The sequence below is a fragment of the Electrophorus electricus genome, chromosome 9 (genome assembly GCF_013358815.1).
Source record: "Electrophorus electricus isolate fEleEle1 chromosome 9, fEleEle1.pri, whole genome shotgun sequence".
NCBI classification, from domain to species: Eukaryota; Metazoa; Chordata; class Actinopteri; order Gymnotiformes; family Gymnotidae; genus Electrophorus; species Electrophorus electricus.
In genome coordinates, this window is record NC_049543.1 from 17,946,492 (window position 1) to 17,968,471 (window position 21,980).

The window sequence follows — 21,980 nt, forward strand, 5'->3', positions numbered from 1 at the left end:
TATTTTCACTTGCTAAAATAAATTTTATACTAAACACATTTAAGTCTATATATATATATATATATATATATGGGAGAGTAAGTGGTGTTTGTAGCTGTTTTTATACATTTACATATTAAGGTGAAAGACTCCTTCTGAAGGAGTGCTCTTGAGTATTTTGCAGGGCAGTAGTTTGGAAACATGTCCAGTAGAGGGCACTGGACTTGAAACAGAAACAATCTTAATCCACTTTTGCAGAGGTATTCAAACCAGAGTCCTCAAGGTCCTGGTTCTACAGATTTTCTACCCTCCCTTTACAAAGGAGTCAAGTGTGACAACAATGTGGCCAACCAGTTACATTAATCATTTAATGAACTATAAATGATAACAAAATCCAGTACCAGATTTGGATTAGTGGTATTTAAATACCACTGCAGTAGTTGACAGCAGAGTATGGTTGTAGCCTATATGTTGGACATGTTATGATTTGCGTAACAACAGTCATAGTCTGAAAAAATTCAAAAATCACATCTAAAGAGTTATGTATGTTATGTATGAATATGCACTTATGTTTACATTTCTGATCTTTCCATTATGTATAAAGACAAGGAAATTAATTTTCTTCCTTTGGAAGTTTACATCTCTTAATCTGAGCAATTCCTAACCCTGGTACAGTCAGCATCAGTTTTTTTACCTTTGCTTTGGTTTTCCTATCTTTAAGTGTCTCACCTGTTCAAATGCATTTGAAAACAAGGTGTCCAGTGATATCCATGGCAACAGCCACTCTACATTGCTCTACTGTGAACCCTCCTGTATAGGCAGCTGAAGCTGTTTCTCACATGTACCTACAAATATCTGCTAATAGCACCTATTAGCTCAGGAAATGCCTGCAATAATTAAGTCTAATATGCACCTAAAGTTGATGACTTAAGGATATTTTATCTGAATTATTTTTAGCATCCAGTTAGAGACAGTACATCAAACCTATTGAAATCCAGACCATTTAAAACAAAAATATGTTCCACTAAAAGTCATTCCACACATATATGACACCATTATTTTTCCTATATTTTATTGAATCTTTTCTACTATTTTTGAGTCAACATTTTCATATTAGTCACTACTATGTTAGATTACTTTCCCCTTCACTGCAATAGCAGTCAACTACTTGAGAGTTCAAACCCACACTCACTCTCCAACTCTCCTTTACTGGATATTCTGCAGAAAATTACATTTCTGTCTTTAAATAATTTTAAATTAATGGCACAAGTCTGTTTAGAAAATGTCTTGTAGGTCATTTTCTTAGATACTATCCAGCCCATGTATTTACTGCACTATAACCTATTTAAACTACTGTCATGTATTTAGATGTTTCTTTATGTTGGTGACACACCACTGCACTTTTAAAAATAAGACATATCTTGAGTTAGTATGCATATCTTGAGTTAGTGCTGGCTGCTACAGTGTTACACGCGAGCTTATTTGTCTGGTTCCATTTTAACATCTGTATATTTAACGACTGAATTATCCAGTGTTCAGTTTCCTTTTTATACTTTATTAGTGTCAAGATGTCACATGTGTCACATGTCCTGATTCTTATGAATAAACATCCCTGTAATCTATATGGATATGCTCCTTGTTAGGAGAGATGGAGAGTTGGTATTGTGGTTGGAATTCTCATTAGAAACACATTTCTAGCTCTGTACAGCAAACAGACATTTTCTCATTATCTTTTTTTTTTTTTTTTGTAATACCAAAAACAAACAAATAAACAAACCAAAAACAATAATAAGAGCTTGATCCCATCTCATTGGCAAATGAACATGGCAGAAATTAAAATACCATCTAAAAAAGGCATCAATGCTAGATAATACATCACCTTCCAGTGGTATTTTGTGGAAGAGAGAAAGTCAGATATAACAGGAGTCTAATTTAAGTTAATGCAAAGAATAAATAATGAAGTAAAACTGTTAAAATGAATCTAAACTTGATGTCTGACAATGCTGAATGTATAGTGTGAGAGAGAGAGAGAGATAAATAGAAGGAAATTGAGAGAGAGAGTAAAAGAAAGGGAGCGAGAGGAAGAGGGTGAGAGAGACAAAGAGAGAGACAGAGAAAGAGAGAGAGAGAGAGAGAGAGAGACAGAGAGATGGACTTGCAGATATCAGAAATAACAAGGAGCAACAAGAATCAACCAAAACAAGAATAGGTGGTAAAAGGAGAGTATGGATGACAGTAGGTGCTTTTGGTGAGATTACAAAATACTTGAGGAAGTGCGCAGGACAGAAGGCACAGTGGCTTGGAGTGTAATCGTTAAGGACCACCACAACAGGACCTACCAAACTTATAAGGTGCTCTACACACAAAACAACACAAATGCACATTTATAAAGTAAGACCAGCAGTCACAATCACTGGTACCTATTTCCATCAATCAGGGGCACGAGAGGTGGGGCTAAGGTACAGCTCGTCTCATCACATGATCTGATTTTGAGCTGGTAATGACCAGATTGTAAATAAAAATATTTCAGTGTTTGGATGGGTAAAATGAGTGGCACATAGGAATCAAGGTCTCAATGGTTTGTGACACATGCTGGGTAAAGCAGAAATAAAAATGTGACTCAAGAAAATGACAGATAATCAAATCTTTACAATGCAGGTCAGTCAAACTGACAGTGATGAAGGGCTATGTCTTTGACATGGTTTCATCAATTATTAATAAATAAGTCATCAAATACATTATGTTTCCAGCACTTGAGTGCTGCAATATAAATGTCATTTTGATTGTGTCTGATTGGGTCATTGATTGATTAGTTGATTTCATCAACAAATTACTGATTGATCAGTATGATTATGAGCAGATAGCAGATTTGCATCTGTCGCATTACTTCAAATAAAAATGACAATATTAACAATAATTTTTAAAGAAAATGTTTGGTCTATATTTAAAGGCGAACAAAAAACTACTTTGGGAAAACAACAAACTGGGCACAGTGTTTTTAAGACATTCCAAACCAGTCTTCTATCACTACCATTATAATAATTATTATTACTGATAATCATATCACATTTTACCCTTTAAGACACTTCTTGAAATAAAAAAACAACATTTTTTCTTCTTTTTCCTCTCTATAAAAGCTACACATGTTCTACTGGGATATCTAAGTTGTTAGTGTTTTTTTTTATTAATAGTATTTTTGCTGTTGCTAAGAAAAAAACTACTGATCTAAAAGGCGACATACTCAGCTTTTCCTTCTAAGATTCAACCACAGCTTTTGGGACTCATTTCTCCTCTCTCTCAGGCAATTTGCAGTTGAGAGAGGAGAAAAAATAGGACCAAATTATTCACCAAGCCTCAGTCTCTAGAGTTGAACTCAGTGATGTTGATGTTTCACTCTGGGACTCGGAAACTAGACCTCAGTCCTTCTTTATATTTCTTCGGAGCCTCTAATTGTGATGGCGATCCAGTTTCAAGGAAAGAAATAAAATAAACGAACAGAAAATCATAGTGGTATTTCTGATGTAAACACTGCCATGTTGCCTTTGTCAGCTGGCCAGCTGTTCTCATGTGTCAATTTCAGGTTGCTCTAGAATGCTCTATTCTTCCATCCACAGACACACAACTCTTCCAGAACTCTTTACCGCCTAGAGCTATTAAACATATATTGTCATTTCTTTGTGTAAATATTTTCCTGTGATGTATGACGCCTCTAAAATCCATATACAGCACTAGGCACTGAGACAAAGAGTATAGAAGTAGAAGAATTTTTGTTTCATATAATATCTGTAGAGGACTTGTCAGACCTAGCTGACACTGTGAATATGTGGGGAAAATAAGCATTGCTCTGTCATGTATTGTTTAAAGTGGTCAGCATCAGTACCATTCAGTCATCACAGCATCTGTCTCACAGTCTAGTAAATGTGTGGTAAGAAATGTTGCCACCCTTTTGGTTAATGGTTAAAGTATAGTCAAAATGCTGAATTCAGTCAAACAGAAGGAGCGCAATATTTTTGGCCTTCATGGTAAACCAGCTATTTTTCCATTAAAAAAAAAAAGATTTGTATTAATACCTAAAAATCTGTGTTGTACAGTTTAGTGTGTTTTTGCTTTTCTTGCTTTATAGATTGACATTTTCGGGTATTTTATGACAAGGGCAAGACCCAGAATAGCGCAGAACTTGAGTAGAAATACAACTTGGCAATTACCTTTACTGACAAAACAGACAGCAGTCAAGAAGGCCTCAGAACTCCTGGACAAGCAGGCTAAGACTAGCATACAATACTGGATATATGTCTGTGTGCACATCTGCATGTGTGGGAAAAACATGTCCATACACTGACGGGCAACTGATAAGGGGAATTTCAAGCGCATGGAAGGTTTTGAAAGCATATGTACTTGATTGTGGCTCATGTTGAAACTAGGACATTACAGCCTTGTGTTGGAGAACCTAATTGGCCTCAATTTAATATTCTCTCTCTAATTTTGCCTATATATCCTTCCCTTGAGCTCTGCATTCCTCTGGGGTACTCAAAATCTCTTAGTTCCCCACCAGCCGCTTTTCCCCTTGGGCCAAATCATCCTACATCCCTTCTGAAGACACAGACAGATTCTTTCTCATGCCCTGTTGATGGGAGTAATTCCCAGGGCTGCTGTCTGCTTCCAGGTCATCCTCCTCCTCTTCTGCATCTTCCTTGTCTAAATTCCCCTGTTCTCCATCTCCCAGTTTAAGCCCTTGTTTTGATGAATGAACATGTCCCAGAAGTGGTGGTGTCCCACCAATGACGGAGGACCTCTCCAGATCTCCGTCTTCCATGGTGACCCCATTTTCAGCCCTTGCTCTGTATCTGATCCAGTCCTCCACAGCCATGACACCATCTCCTTCACTGAAGAACTTCCAAAGTGCCAAGGGATCACGGCTCAAACCAGGCAGTATCACTCTGGAGGAGTGGTCGTCAGTGGTCCCAGTGGCTCCCCTTTTACGGCGGGATTTGCTGGTGTGGTTGACCTGTAGATGCATGGCCATCAGTTCCACAGAAGAGGTTCGGAAGGGACAGAACACACACTGATTCAGAATGTTGTCACCTCCTTTTGTTCTCCCTAATGGTGGAGTACCAAAAGCACTTACTGCTCCTCCTTCTTGCTCAGTTGAACCCACGCCAGGCATGGGACGGCGTGAGAGGTCCAGAGGTTCAAATCCACTTTGCTGGGAAGCACTTGGTGTCATGACACTCTGATATCCATTAGCTGACACCATGCGACTGGTAACAAGGGGCTTCCGTCTAGATAATTTGGGTATTTTTGGAGGCGGTGTCTCTCTTGTCCAGCGTCCATCTAGATCACTTGGGTAGATCTCACCCATCATTCCACTCAGGAATCGGTACTGACTCTCCAAATCCCTTTCTTTCTGAGTTGCTCTGGGCTTCTGAGGACTCTCCTTCTGTTCTGTGGGCCCAAGGACCAAAGTCCGGACATGTCTGGATGTGGGGGCTTCCACTGGACCTCTCCCTAATGATCCCTGGTTTGTGGATGGGAGTCGACGCTGTTTTGGGGTCCCCTCTCGTGGTGAGCCAGCATGTGAGGTAGTGAGGCTTGGAGAGGAGGAGCTAGGAGTGGTTGCCATGGCATTCCTCTCACGATGATGACGTTGCAGATGGTATTTAAGAGAACCGGACTGGGTGCCAGCATAGTCACAATGGGGACATTTGTACGGTCTCTCACCTAATCACAAATCAAAATAATCATTAAAAAACTTTTACAGGGTAGATTTTCCCAATAAATGACAGCTAACCACCATATAAATACAATTAAATTTGCTAATACATAGTTCACTAGCATTAAAAATAAACAACATTTTAAGAAATAGGCATTTAAAGATGAGGAACATTAAGGCAAGATAGGTAACATATGGCACATAAAAAAAATGCCAAGAAGCAATATTATGCTACAGCAGCAGATGGCACTGTTTAACATTGTTTGACCTAAGACTTGCATTTTTTTCAGATCACATTTGCAGTCTGAATTTCTTTGTAGACATTAAAATGAAAGTAATGCAATTTCTGTATCGCTGTCAAATGTGTAAAGTCAAATAATGCTTGTACAAACTTGTGTATTTTGTGTATGCTGTACATTTCATATGGTAGCCTCACCTGTGTGAACACGCAGGTGCACTTTAAGGTGATGGGAGGAGCGGAAGGCTTTACCGCAATAAGGGCAGTCCTTCATTCCTGTACCCCGCACACGCTCCCTTGGAGCTGGGGAAGGACCAGATGATGTTCCCCTCACACCATTTTCCCCTGGGCCTGAAGAGAAAGAGTCAACGTCAAGAAAAAGTCAAAAAGGTTGTTATGGTCTACATCCTTACTCTTGCTGAAAAAAGACAAATGACTCCAAATCATAAATAGCATTAATAGAAAGGTATTCATTACTGGCTTCATTAACCCTTATGTGCTCGGAATTGACCTCGGTTTATCAGATATCAGTGAAAACTTCTATCTGTGCAGAGTCTTAACAACAAACTCACTTGTCTTATATTATATGATCCTTACCAGAAAGATGTGTTATGACAGAATGCAAATTTGCAGCTGTCCCTCCTCCTGATGGGTGCTGTTTGGCCTCTTGCCTGCAGTCATTTACATTTCTTCCTCCTCCTCCTCTTCCTCCTCCTTCTCCTCCTCGTGTTCCTGCAGCCTTCTGTACCCCTTCCTCTTCTTTCCCTGCACTTCCTCGTGCACTAACATACTTTTGTGGTCTCTGAGCATGAACACGAGCATGGGCCACTGCCTGCTGCAGGTTCTGGAAAAGCTTTCCGCAGTCAGGGCATTCCCAGGGTGCCCCGGAAGCCTCTGGGTCCTCTTTGAGGCCGAGGCCACCAAGATAGGCGCGAACCTGCTCGGCCTCCCCGGCGACGGTACCACGCAAGGCAGGTCGCCGTTGCTGCACCAGGGATCTCTGCTGCTGCTGCTTCTGCTGGCTGGGCTGATCTGCCACCAGGCTGCGAGCAACCAGCTGCCACACGGCTGCTTGCTCGCCACCATCCAGCGCTTCTCCTCCCCTCTCTCCTCCGTTACCCATTTCAGCCACCTGAGCCACGGCTTGGAGGCGTTCCACACAGCTGGCTCCACCACTCTCATTCGGCAATCCCAGGTAGCCCCAAACCGAGGACTTGTTTGAGCTCATGCCGACTTCAGACCTGTCCCCCCGATTCCCCATTCTACTTCCTGCTCCTCCTCTGGTTGCTATGCTTTGTGCCAGGAGCAGGTTGGAGTATAGAGCCCCTAAGGCCTGGCTTCCTGCAGGGCCTTTGGACTGCTCAGGCCCTGAGGGTCCCAGATTTCCCAAGCCAGCCTTTAGGCCGAGCTTGTTGAGGTGCACTTTCATGTGGTTCTTGAGGAACCAGGGCTCCTTGAATCCACGACCGCACACCTGGCACTTATGATCGAGAGAGTCCTTGTGCTTGCGCATATGTCCCTTCAGGAACCAGGACTGGGTAAAGCGCTGGCCACATGTATCGCAGCGGAAGGCTGGGGGAGTGGGTGCTTGCGGCAAAGGCGCTTGCGGTGCTGCTGTCACGGGGCGACACGGGAAGACCGGAAGAGGTGTGGGCTCTTCAGGTGGGTGACTCTCCTGCAGATGAGCAGCCAGACGCTCCTCCTGATTGGCTGAGAAGGGGCACAGTGTGCACTTGTATGGGTTGTGGAGGATCCGCACATGACGAGCTAGCTCAGAGGCTGTGCGGAACTTACCCTTACATGCATGGCAGCGGAAAGCAGGTGCTGCCATGTTAGGAGCAGGGTCTTCAGTGAGAGCTGGAGGAAAGGTAGAAGAAACCGGTGCTTCTTCGGTCAGAGGCGGCGTCAGGGGTGTGGCTCCATCCACTAAGAACTGAGGGCTGCTTGCAGTTTGAAAAGGCTCTTCTGGAACAGTCTCTTCTTGCAGATTCTGATGCAATGACCTGGATAACGGACTCGGGCAGAGCTCTCTGTTACCTTGGGGCTGGATAATGCTATCACTCATATGGTCCTGCTGGGGCTTACCATGTGATATCCTGTAGAGGGCTGAGGCCCGGCGGTCCCTGTCCAAACTATGAGCTCGTGCATGAAGGGACAGGATGCTCTGGAAGCGGAATCTCTTTCCACAAACATGGCATGGGAACTTGAGTGCCGGGCCAGCAGTGGGACCCCCTTGGATGGCCACGCCTTCACTGTTGAAGAGCTGCAGATCAAGTTCGTTGCTGCAGGTGGCACTAGCCCCCGAAGAAAGGGCTTGTTCCAGGGCTCCAAACCCTGCAAGCGGTGCAGGCGGAGTGGCGGGAGGGCTGCTCTCAGAGGTGGGGCTACACAGCTGCTCTTCCCCTGGAAACAGTGCCACAGCCAGGGTGGGAGATGATGGAGCTGACAACTCCTCATCTTCCTCTTCCTCTTGCTGGTTGGCATCAGCGAGGGCAAAGGGTGAGAGGGGTGCATAGGGGGTAGTTGGGGGGCTAGAGGGGGCAGACTGAGGGCTTTGTGGTAAAGATCGAGGGCTGTGATCTAGTGATGGCATTGAGGGAGGGGATAGGGGTGCCTCAGAGGAGACAGCAAGCACACACTCTGGGGGCGAATCCATACTCTGTGCCAAACAAAGAATGAGAGAGGTAATTTTATTTGTTTTGCAAATGGATGCATATGATGCCTATAATAGTGTTTCTCGTATTTATGTGAGATTGTGCTTACTAGTAGTATTTGTATTCCATGATTCGTTTCCTTGTGTGAGAGAGGATGCACTTCCAAAATGGTGATCTGTGAGACCACCTCTTAAAGGTCCCTGCAAAACATAGCACAAATAAACAGAGTGTATGTGTGTGTGTGTGTGTGTGTGTGTGTGTGTGTGTGCACTTTACCACCACATGAATCTGACAACAGTATTAATATTTGTATACATTTACAGTATACATTTTTGTTAGAAAGCCTATAGATATTGTAACCAATGGAATCGGACAAAATCCTCAAGATTCTTGCCAGACTGGTAGTGGATAAATCTATGTAGGGCCACATAAACTAGCTAGCATTGCATCTCATGATATATATTTGTGATGGTGTTGGGTGGATAACTCTAGTATCATAACAATGTTTATAATATAATTCAATTTTTTTTTTCTCCTCCCAATGTAAGTTGTCCTTGGTTTGTTGTCTTCATCTTTTGTTGTTTGAAGGAATGTAGAATACTAACAAGTGATTTTGATAGTCTATAGCGTAATGGTGCAACATGAGTTTGTGTATGTATCTTTATGTGTGTATGTATGTATGTATGTGTGTGTGTGTGTGTGTGTGTGTGTGTGTGTGTGTGTGTGTGTGTGTGTGTGTGCGCGCGCGCGCGCGTGCGTGTGTGAGACAAAGCTAAGGGCACAGCGGGACACAAACTGTCCCAAACAGGATGGGCGCGAGATGTTTCCACTTCCCCACGCACCCTTCCTGCACACACACTAAAACAGTAGCTGCTCATATCAGAATGAAATCATATTCCTCACAGTCCAACCAGAGGTAAATGCATCACCTCTCACATGTGCCAACACACTCTCTCCATTCACACTCAAAGACACACACACACACGCACACACACACACATTCGCAAGCACAGTCATATACATGCCTTGTAAGGACATGCCCAAGCATAGTATGAAAAAAATGGTGAAAGAAAATTGCGCACATTGATGATAGTGGTGAAAATCTGCTGAATACAGGAACATCTGTGAGTGTGTCTGTGTGTTGGCATGTGTGAGTCACTATTTGTGACAGTTTGTGTTTTTCTGTGTGGGTGACAGTATGTTTCTATTTTTGGACATAACACCCAGCACCCATTTTAATAGAAACCTTCAATTATTAGAAACCAATGGAGTACAATAGGTAATTGTATACTTGTAAAATGCACCTATAAGACAGGTGTAGCTAATAAATTGGCTAGTGACAGGAGGTGCAAGGTTAATTTGTGTGTATACTTGTGTGGAAGATTACATATCCATACAACCAGGGTTGCAAATGCAACCAGCTTGCATGCGGTATGTATGTACATATTTATGTGTATGTTTGTATGGGTCTTAATATATGCATATATATTAAGTATATATTTGTATGTACACACAAGATTTTGCGGGCAAGTCAATGACACTGGTCTTGGATATCACAGAGAGCAGCATGGCCGGTTGACATTTTAGCTCAACCATGACTCACAAGACTGTCGCCACAATATCAATCATACCCTCCCTCTCCTCCCTCCCTCCATCTCCCTCATTTTTAATCTACCATTATTGTTACCTCTTTCTCTTTCTATCTTTTCACCTCCACAGACTCCTTCTCTTCCCATCCCCCTTTCTTTTTCCCTCTCTCTCTCACTCCCCCCCCCCCCCCCGCTTCTATTATTCACTCATTTTCTTTCATTCTCTCGCGCTCTCTCCCTCTCCTGCAGTGGTGCCAGTTGGCACCATGCCAGGGAATGCTGCTATCAGCTGGTAGATTGGGGCCTGCCAACATGGCGAAGGGAGAGGAGAAAGAGGGGACTGAGACAGACGGAGGAGGACAGAAAGAAAGAGAGGTGGGAGGGGGGGTTATATGGGAGAGACAAATCTGAATGAGCCATATTTGATTGGTAATTTTCTTATGAAAAAGGGGGCACAGAGCGTTCCCTGGCTCTAGAGTGGAGGATGCTGTGACTGTCTTGGTCTGATGGCATTATTATCATATGAATATCATTCGTGGCGATGCATTGTTCTGCTGTGACAGACACGTTCGTGTCCGACCAGGCCTGTCACACCAATGAAGCGTTTTTTTTTTTTTGTTGTTGTTGTTTTTTTCCCCAAAAAAATTTGGATAGATGGAAGGAGTGATAAGGTGCTAGACAGAGGGGGGAGGGGAAAGATGGAGGCAGGAGAGTGATAAAGCAGCATGCACAAATAACACACGCACATACACGTATACACACACACAGAAGCACACACACACACACACACACACACACGTGCACAAATGTGCACGCGTACATAAATATACACACATACAGACACACAGACACGCACACACTTGCAATATGGCAGCAAGTCACCAGATGATTCATGCATGCTAAACACCTTTGTCTGAATGGCCACATGGTACACTCCCCTGGAAGAACACATTTACACACACATGTGCACACAATTTGTATCCCTATTATTTTTATCCCATAAACAACACTACTACTACTACTACTACTACTACTACTACTACTACTACTACTAATAATAATAATAATAATAATAATAATAATAATAATAATAATAATCACAGGCTTTGTGCTATTCAGAAAGAATGTATCATCATTATGAGGTGAAAGTACAATAGGAATAAACTGCTAAACAGCAGTTATTTAGGTCCACTTACTCTATAATTTTAGATCACAGTTTATGTTTGTGCAGCTTTCAGTGCGATGAGAAGTCTGAAATGGGGTATTACAGTGACAATTGCTCTGTTCCTAGTTGTAGCATAGGTATATAGCACATGCTCAAGAGCTTAACTTATGTTAAAAATGTGTTAGTGGACATTTCCATTTGCACAATTTAACTAATATCAAAGCTTGATAGATGATGCTGATCTTTTGAATGAATAAGACAGATCTTTTAACTGCATAACAACAGTGTAATTACACAGTAGCTAGACTACAATCTTTAAGCACCCAGTCAGTTAAACTGCATGTAACGTGTCCATTGACAACCTCAATCTTTGTATCTCAAAAAAGGCATACATTGCAAAAAAGTGCAAAAACCGTCCATTCTGAAACCTTTTCAAAGGACATTACTCCTAAACCCAGCCTGCTTTAATGTTATAAAGTGTCTACGACAACGTCAACTTTAAAGAATTTAACATTCAGAGTAGGACTTTTTTTTATTAAGAATGCATACAATTATTGTATGTTGTTATTAAATGATCTCTTGCATGTGAGAGAAAAGTTTAAGCTTTGAAGACTTTTCTGTATGCAGAAGGTGCATACAAATCAACTGACAAATAAATACAGGAGTGCTAATAAAACATACATTCCTTTCTTATCCAGTCTCAAAATTACCAAGCTTGCTGAATAATCTTAGTCATCTAAGCATTTATAGTTAACCAATACTTTTTCTTTATATCACACTTGAAAACTGATATGAACTGAGTGCTGTAGTATATCTAATGTGCATGTACCGTGCATTCAGTGTATGCATCTGTGTAAAAAATGATTCTGCTATGGACATTTTCCTTCCTTTGCATGTGTGTGCACGTGCGTGTGTGTGTGTGTGTGTGTGTGTGTGTGTGTGTCTGTGTGTGCGTGTATGCATGTGATCTGTACATGTGATTTTTTTGCCTGTGGTCGCAGTGACTTTCTCCACACCTCCACACGCAATTCACTTCCTGTTCTTAACATTGGACTGAACCTACTCAGTCTGCTCACCCTTCTCTGTCACACATAAGTCCCCCCCCCCCCCCCACACACACACACACAACAGTTTTCTTTCTCTTTTCCACTCACTTTTATCAGTCTGAGATTTTCCCGCTCCTGAAAATTGTCCTGGAAAGCCTATCTGAGCTCATTTTTAGTCTCCCATGCCTCTTCTTGTCATGTAAGGAACTTTAACTTCATTTAACCCCAAACGCTAAAAAGAACACTTTTGCTGTCTCATTTATAGAAGCAATTTTGCACTCAAGTTCTATGTCAAACGTAAGATTAATAAAAGTTTACGTGATTACACATACATACTTAAGCAAAAGTAAATTTTTCAGAAGTGTTAAACTTAGATGGTAGGAATAATGTTTTATTCTAATGCTTCTGTAATCCCTTTCAAAATCTACTTATTGTACAGAAGAAAAAAAAAGTCTATTCTAAAAGTCTATCTATATTTTTAAACCTTAAGATTTGAAAAGAAGCCACATAGCAGTAGCTGCATAATAGTATGTATGAAGAAGCTTGCACATGGTTGAAAAAGTTCCTCTGATGATTACATTCAGGAATATCACTATGGATGCACTGTTAGAATTTTTGAACAGCTGATACAGTTTCTGAGGTGCAAACCTCGTGCCTATAGAGATTTACACATTATACAATATATCAGAATGCATTATGTGTTTAGTATTATTCTTCTTGGTATGTCAAATATACATTTAGGAAAGTGTGAAATGATAATATTAATATAATAGTATGTACAATATTTTCCTTGTTGCTTCATGCTGGCTCACACACTCCTGTTCAGGTATCATGCAAATGTTTAATATTGCATTTTCCTGAACCTTTAATCACATAATGTCACACAATATTAATAACATCTGTATTACTGTCACTGTAGTGGTTATGTTGGTCCATAATTCAAATAGAAGCTAAACAGTTACAAATGCTTGAAATTGTACTGTATTTTGCATAGTATCTCTTTAGATGTTTGTCAGATTAAAACTACAAATGTGGAGACAAGAAACAGTTTAATGAAAGATGAGTTTTCCAATGGAGTAGATCACAACCAGCACTAGATACAAATTTCAGTCTTACAGCAGCTTCATTATTGCAAAACACTAGTTGGAATGTTATGGTACCTTTATTGTACTTTTTAGTTTACTGTGTACTGCCTACTATACACTAAAGTACTATGTATTAGTTGAATTAATTGAGTAATGCGAACAGTTAGCGAGCAAGAAGTTGATGCAAATAAATAACCTAAAATACATCGTTAGTGACCAGCAGTCATAATGCGTGAGCCAACAGACATCACAAAGCTATACACATTCAACATGTTTTTCACACCATGCCATAGTTAGCTAGCTAGCTAGCTTGTTATCTGATATATGTCTGCCATGCATACTTTAGAGGTCGAAATAATAGCAAATCAAGTAGGATTTTGTCATCCATATAGGGTTACAAGTGTATATTGGACTGAAATGACAAATATTTATCTGATTTCACACTTAATTCTTACTAAAACAGCATTGACTTGAATTGGGCACCGTTATTGCTCTCCCCAACCCCCGCTCCTGTTTCTTTCTAGTCTTGGACAGCATCCTCCCTTTCTGATATTTACTTCAGTGTGGGATAACTTACTTTTAAGTGTATTAAACTTTCACATTTGTTTACACTTATGTAATGTGTAATCAAAATCAGTTGAAATTACTGTTTAGTATATAACTGGGTCTGATTTCACTGGTGCAAGGGTCTTGCTCTAGGCACTCTGTGGTGTTTTTCCTATACTGACCCACATGATCAAGCTCATCTTATGTTCACAGAAACTTTGATATGAGATTTTTATGAGATAGACCTGTGGTCTATGATAGTAAAAATGTTTAGCAGTGGATCCTGGGAACTGGGAACCACTAAATTATAGTAGAGATTAGGTACAGCACAGTGCAGTGCGACTGGTGTTTACTACCAAGCACTGAATTGTCCTGTTCAACTAAATCCATGCTGTGAACTTTAAATTTAAATAGAGAGGCAGTACATTAGTGCAGGGATATGAGGGGATCTGCAAAATTATATATTTGCTTTCAGCTGACCTATAGTCACTATCTAAAACCTGCTACTCAAGAGATATACACCTGTTCTAACAATGAACAGCCATTAAGTACAGCTGTCAATCATTATGCAGCATTACATTAATGGCAAGTTTTCATTTACCACCTGTTGGTGTTTACTGTATGAAAGCATAATTCTGTTGTTAAGTGATGTTTATTTCAAAGTCTTTAACATGAAAAGTTGTATTATATTGTTTACTGCTACTAAAAAAGCAGCTTCCATGTTTAATAAACTACTTGGGTATTCTGCAGATACACAGCTCTCCCTGCAGATGCACAAGGGATCTAAGAGAGGTGCTCTCTCTGTGGGAGAGTACTAGCAGATCTACCTCCAGCTGAGTGTTAATTGCCCAATTAAACCAATCAGAACTTTCATTAGTAAAGTCTTCACTTTATAGTCCCGGCAGCTGCAAAAGTCGGTGGCATCTGGCACTGTTTTAAAAATAAAAGATATAACTGATGTAACTTCATCTATTAGCCCATTGCTTGTAACAGTTGCTTGTTTCTATATGCAGTAAGTAGTATCTGCCGCTTACTAGTAATGGTCTAAATGCTGCCTTTTCTAGCTTCCCGTTTCACTCCCAGTCACGTCAATTTTAGGTTAGTCGGAAGAAACGTCTCATTCCGCCACCTCTCATGCGTGGGCAGTGACGAAAATACCAGTGGAAAATAATAGTCCTTTATGTCCATGCCCAAAATGTTTGTTAGCCCCGAAAGACATACCCAAATCGCCGTAAACACTTTGATATAAGATATGCGTTTATAACGGACATCTGGAAAACGGACATCTGCGAAGTTTCTTTTCGGGACTGTGGTTTAAAAGAAGTGCATCCGGACGACATAAATGACACGTCCGCCTCTTATCTGGAGAGGAATTTCCTCTGCGCCCCGTGTGATGTGCGTCAATAACGTGCAACCATTTTCAGTCGTTTTCTCCCCTTCCCTCTCGCGGCCATCTCAATTAAAAAGCCACATTAATGAAATAAATAATGGCTCACAAACAAACGCGCGAGCGTGCGGCTACCGGCCAAAACAGATTTGTGTTAAAGCGCACGTTCAAACCAAAGGGCACGTTCTTAAGTATCGACTCAGCAATTGGCCGTTTTGATCAAATATAGTCATAATTATGCAGTTTTCATCTCTGATCACTGTCGTAGCAGGCGGCTGACGGGATGTTGTTTCTCTCGTATCCCGCTCCATTTTCTTCCTGATTTTCTTTCAACAAAAGATAAAGGGAGGGGAAAGGACACGCGTGTGCGAAGAGGGAGCAGCTGAAAAGTGCCATCGTGGGTTTCATCTTGAATTTCACTGACAATATAAACCCCCCCTCCCCAAAAAAATGCAGACCGGTCTGTCTCTCATATGGGCCAGTAGCACCCTTTATAACTTTTTTTTTCCGATTTGGGTTTTACCTAAAGAACTTTCTCATCTATTCGTTTAATTCTGTAGCCAACAGTAATCCATGTGAAACGCGGTTATAACAGCAGTTGAGGGTACTTAAACTACGAAAGATCAGCGGGGGCATGAAGTAGCTTAGGTTGACGACCGGAGCTTGTAGCCTTGTAAGCTACTATAAAGAGGTGACATTAGGACAAGTGGACCGACTGTAACTGCTTGTAATTGTAGGCAATAGTAGCTCTAGTAATATGATAATAACCGTTCCACTGAAGTGCAAAGTCGCGCTGATTGCGCCTTGTTTCGCATAAAATCCGCACATATCGGAACATTTTTTCCCCCCAGCGATAGTTTTGCTTAATATGGAGTCGTGTAGGTTAGCGATTTGAGGAGTCCTCATCTACACATTATGTACAATGAGGCAGCCTGTGTTCGCTGAATGATTTTGCTGTTGAATGAAACGCGACCTCGCTGGCACTTCAAAATGTCAGTTTCGAGGAAAAAAAGAGTCCCAAAACTAGTGTTACAAAGATAAAACTAGTCTATCAATCTATCACTTGTGATACGTTTTCCTTAAGCTAAGGCATGGATAAAACGACATTAGCTAAACGAGGCATTGGGAAAAATAGAATTTGTGTTCTTGTTTAAGCAACGATGTTAAACAATATTTTGTATAACTTTGAATAAGTTCCGTTTATTTTCTCATTCAGATATATAGTCATCATTACTTCTGGACACTTTTATCCTACTTATAACCTATCTCGGATGAGCAAAGCGTACCTTTTTCTTTAGCCTATGTAACACTCGCTGGGGCTCCGAAATTAAAGTTGATGGGTTTTTATAACCGGTTTTCCAGTCATTTTAACTCCATCTTCATATATATAACCCAGGCTACCACAACACCCCGACTGGTTACTCCGCAAAGCGCACATCCACCGGCAACATACATGACACACACCAAAGTGCCAAAGAGTGCGTGCAATTACATGTATGATGTATCCTATAGTGATGCATGAGCTGCCAATCAATCTTTTCCTCCGCGCACAAGACTGGTAGCCTCATATCAAAACGGAAATTTAAAAGCGTTGGGAATTGAAAGCTTTGCATTCCAAAGCCATACGGGCAGCTTTCATTACCCGGATTAGCACCCAAAAAAGTCGTCGTCGGATATTTGTTGTTTATGGAGCCCACAACAATCGTTACATGTCCAAAACGGGGAAATCTACCACCGGAGTATTGACAAATGTATAACTACATAATCGTTTATAAACATACAAAGAGTGTAAAAATAATAGATCATTTTAAATTAATAAGATTTTTGTGATGAAAGTAAGACTCAATGTACTTACGGGAGAGGCGGCGAGGAGATTAATGACAAGACACGTCATGATTACGTTTCACTTGAATTAAATACATTACGAGTTGGAAAAAAATGGAAATCGGGGTAGTTGTATACAAGCATACGCCGTCTCCCCCTCCCGCTCCTTTCTCCTCCTCCCCTCTTCTCTCGCACGTCTCTCTCGCATTTTTTCAAAGATCCATTTATTGTGCAGTCGTGAGTGAGTGAATGAGAGAGAGGGAACACTGATGAAGGGGAGGGGGTGGCTGTAGGTTGCAAATGTAATTCTAATCGGACGGGCTCCATTTTAAAACATTATTTCATGCAGGGCGGCTGTGTTCCCGTGTACACAGCAGTGACTAATTTGTAGAGTTCGGGGAAAGGCACTGACACCTCCTGCTCCTGATATGTTTTCAAGATTTTAAGGGTTTTTTTTTTTTTGCACCAAATGATTGTTTTATTAATTGCATTGATGTGTAAGGTTGACCAACCTCAGTTTCGTAGTACAGGGAAATTTTTAATTGCCGTACTAATGTAAGAACAGACCAAAGTCTGTTAGTGGTCCGTGGGTTTTCGATGAACCGAGCTTTTAGCTAAAAAGAGTAGCATACGTGAAGTTGTCTTCACTTGGAACTTTGGGGGGAAAGTTTTTGGTAGGACTCCCCCAGTACACTATTGAACAGAACGAGCGAGTATACGGTTAGAGCGACTCGCGCAGGTGCAGTACTTCGAGCCGGCCGAAGGAACTAGCGCCCACTTGTCCACGTGTATATGAAACTGCAAACACCGGCTATAAACCATAATTACATATGACTATATTTTCTTTTCGGTAGTAAGTGTGTGTGGTGGCGGTGGTGGTGCTAGAGGTGGTGACTGGGCTCAGTTTAAGTATGTAGTCAGAAGTGATGAGCTTGTCTGCAGCACTGTCTGTGACATTAGATTTCATTCAGTTTCCCCCGTGCCATTTTACTTAGCGTACCTCTCGACTCTTGACATGACGCTCTAAAATGGCCACCTGATTAATAAGCCGTTATTCCGTCTCAGTCTGGCAATAAATAAATGGGAAATATGCACCTTATATAGGGATCATCAGCTGACAAACATTTAGCAATTTTTCTATTATTTCAGAGGTATTTTATGATGTTATTACATTCATGCACACAATGCTGTTGCCTATGTGAGAGAATGCATTCTTGCAGGGTTAGTTTATCTTGTTTCAGTCTTAAAGCTTGTGCATTTTTTATGTGTGTATGGGTTGTGTCTGATACAGTAGCTTCACCACCCGCCCCTGACGCTTTGATTGTTTTTTACGCCGCAGCAGAAATGCACCAATTAATATGCAGAGAGTGAGTGAGACAGAGACAAAAAAAAACAACAACAAAAAAAAACCAAAACCATGCAGGCAGGGGGGAGAGATGACATGGAGGGAAAGAGGGAGGGAAGGAAGGGGAAGATGAGATATGATGAAATGAGAGATGATGAAGAACAAGAGAAAGAGTGAGTGAGATGGAAGTGCAGGGCCTATAGAAAAATGGCGTCTGATAAATGTGAGAGAAAAGAAAGAAAGGGATTGAAGGAAAGAGATAGAGAAAAGAGGGAGGGTGTAACAGGAGGGGATCAATATGTACATATTTAGTGGGAGATAGAGAGATGGAGGATCGATTGGGAGGGGTGGAGGATGGAGGTGTGTTGGGAGAGGAAGGAGAGAAAGAGGGATGAGCAGAGGGGTGGAGTGATGTGGCAGGGGCTGCTGTCTCTTTGTCGCAGTGTCAGGGTATTGATACTGTAACATCGCCATGACAATAGCACCGTGGCGATGGCCATGACGACGCTGGGGAGCACAATGCAGCCACAATACCGAGGGCACTGAGGCATCACATATAGCAGAGAGAGATTGAGAGAGAGATCCAGAGAGAGATAGAGAGAGATATAGAGATAGAAAGAGCAAGAGAGAGAGAGAGAGAGAGAGAGAGAGTAAGACAGAGCAAGAGACAGATATAGAAAGAGAGATAAAGAGAGAGGGGAGGGGGATAGCAGGTGCATGTATGGGATTTCAGAGTAGGATACATAAAAAATGTCAGCCACAGTTGTGCTATCACAACACTTTAACAAATCACACATTCCTACCATGAAGTCTTTCCCTCATGTTTCACATCCCTCAGCAATTTTGGTTCCAAGATGCAAAAGGAGTGACAAATTTCATTGAAACACTCAAGCCTATTTTTAGTGTACTTTAAAACCTACAAGATGTACTAATGGTGTATTCTGACGTAGCGGCACTTATTCATTTCCCTTGTTTTTCCCCTCAGTGCTGTGCATGTGGCAGGCAGGTTCCTGAGGAGACAAACGGCTGCTTGTCAGCCCAGAAGTCAGTCAAAGTGACCAGCCCCCTTTCCCCCCACTATGATCTATACTTGGGCTCGCCTCCCCTCTCCGTACCCCTTCCCTCCTTAATATGATGTAAAAAGCTAATCGCATGCAAATGTCTGTTGTCCCGGTAACGGGGCCGAAAAATCCCTTTGATGTTTCACCCGGCTCATTCTCTCCACGTTTCCCTTTGTTCTCCCGAGTCTCTCTGCTTTGTCAACATACCCCCTCTACGCCCCTCACTCGCTCTATTCCTCTTCTGTGTTCTCTGTCTTCAACCCTCTCTGTCCATCCCGTCTGTCTTTCGTACTGTCTCTCGCGCTTTGTCTCTCACACTTTTTCTTGCTTTCTTCATCTCTGTACATCTCTCTTATAGCTCTCACCTCTCTTTCTCTATAACCTTTGCTCTACACCCCCTTTTTTCCCCTTTTGGTTCCCTTCTCTCCCACTTTTGCTTGCTCACGTGCTCTTTGGCTTTACAGGCAGACAAAAAAAAAAAAAAAAAAAAAAAAAAAAAAAAAAAAAAAAGCTCCTGCTCTCGAACATGCCCCCTTTTATCTTTCTTTCTCTCTCCCTTTCCCACTTTGCTGCATCCCCCTTTTTCACCCTGCACACCCCCTCCTCAGTTGTCTCTCATTCTTTCACTCTTGTTCTCCTTCTACCCTCTCTGTGCCCCTCTGTCTGAGCCCTCTCACTCTGTCATTACCCATCATCCTATCTGCTGTCTTCTGCTCCCTGTGCCCTGTCTCTATCTCTCTCTCCGCCAACACTGTCTCCCTCGCTACCCCTTGCTGCTTCTCACTGTGCTCCATGTATCCTCTTTTCCCATTCTCTGCCTCCCTCCCACCCTCTCCCTCCTTCAAATATCTGATCCCCCTCCATTGGTCACTGAGCCGCTGCCATTTTCAGTGTGTCAGTAATGTTGTCAAGTGTGTATCCCATAATGCCTGGTGCTTTAGTGCAGCAATATGTGCTAGATGTCATTAGCCCCCTCACTAAAATGGCTGCAACAAACAGTCCTGTCATTGCTGTCCAGTTTTAATTCTTACAAGAAAAAAAATACAAACACAATGATCAGTACAAAGTTAATGCAGTACAACATAGCATGCATCTATTCAATCATTAATACTAATAAGGTTTTTATATTAAGAAAAAATATGTAAACATAAATATGTATGAAAAAAAGCATGAATGCTTATGAAAGCTTAGAAAGGCACATTGTTTCTTTGGTAAGTGCTTCTATTTACAATGAAAAGTATGGATCATGCCAAGGTATTTATAGTTAGGAAGAGAGCTGCTGTAAAAACACTGAACTGAACATATTTATCACTGTGGAAAGTATGTTTGGACTGAGTTTGTTGTGGGTTTAGAGACTTAGCAACATTCCTAATGTTGCTAGTATGCACATTATTCTCTCTCTCTCACACACACACTTTACATAGAACAATACAAATCATATTATATAATTACTTATATTTTTGCCATTTGTCCTGTACATTGCAAGATATTAATATGGCTTTTGGCTTAATGTCTGTCAAGACTGTAAAAAATTATATCTGTCAAAGGAGGAGATGGGTTGATTGTTCCAAACTGGATTAGCAGAGTCATAGTTAATGCTATAACAAAGCTGAATTTGAACTCTTTACGAGAGTACTGGAATCTTGGGCTAGGCTAGATCAAGGCTGCATATGGTCTAATGGAATATAATAGAATATAGGATGGCAGGGCTCACCAATTACATAACACAAAGTACAAAGCATAATGTCTGAGCATTTCGTCTTATGCAAACCATCTTTGGATTTGGCTGGTGGAGCTACCATAGCGATCAAAGCCAGCTGGATTCTAATGCAACTCACAGACAGAGAGAAGGCAAAATCTTCTTTTCATACAGTGAGAAAAAGGCAGATAGAGAGACACATGTTGACACTATCAGAGCCATGAGGAGAAATTTGCTCAACTCTTGAGTTTACTCAGTTTCAACTCCAAGAAACTCCAGGCAAAATGTTGGATGAAAAGTCTAACATGACAGTTTTAAGTGTCAGCATTCAAACAGCTCATGTTTAGTGCAACATATAAATGTTGTCCAACATTTTTTTGTCTTTTGAAAAGAAAATTTATGTTAAGCCAAAATGTGTCCCTGAAAATATATACAGCTTCACTATTAGTAAGTAATAATTTCTTAGCCTTAATGGCTTTTTTGGAAAAAGGGAGACTTTTTACCTACTGGACAAATCCTCAACTGCACAACTTTGAAACTTTATGAATTTATTTAGGTTAATGTAGGCAAATTTCTTCATTTGACAAAAGCCTTTGGACATAGCCATATAAATATTATTACTGCTTCTACTTAAATACCAGTAATAGATTAT

The 21,980-nt window shown here is 41.3% G+C and overlaps 1 protein-coding gene across 1 annotated transcript; it reads right to left on the reverse strand.

Moving 5' to 3' along the window:
* Positions 1 to 1,046: 1,046 nt before the first annotated feature.
* Positions 1,047 to 17,396, reverse strand: znf219 (zinc finger protein 219). Its single transcript, XM_027022876.2, has 5 exons — positions 17,255 to 17,396; positions 8,691 to 8,781; positions 6,525 to 8,586; positions 6,126 to 6,278; positions 1,047 to 5,697 (listed from the first exon to the last, which is right to left on the reverse strand). Exons 3-5 carry the CDS (start codon positions 8,581 to 8,583, stop codon positions 4,559 to 4,561), a joined length of 3,351 nt encoding a protein of 1,116 aa, XP_026878677.2. The 5' UTR covers positions 8,584 to 8,586; positions 8,691 to 8,781; positions 17,255 to 17,396; the 3' UTR covers positions 1,047 to 4,558.
* Positions 17,397 to 21,980: the final 4,584 nt, after the last annotated feature.

Bases quoted from the DNA above. Each gene is read 5' to 3' on its own strand.
- znf219 (XM_027022876.2), bottom strand. From the start codon at position 8,583: ATGGATTCGCCCCCAGAGTGTGTGCTTGCTGTCTCCTCTGAGGCACCC. The intron at 6,279-6,524 runs GTAAGGATCATA...CTTTCTCTTCAG, and splicing joins TGTCATAACACATCTTTCTG to GCCCAGGGGAAAATGGTGTG. The intron at 5,698-6,125 runs GTGAGGCTACCA...ATTTGTGATTAG, and splicing joins GCACCTGCGTGTTCACACAG to GTGAGAGACCGTACAAATGT.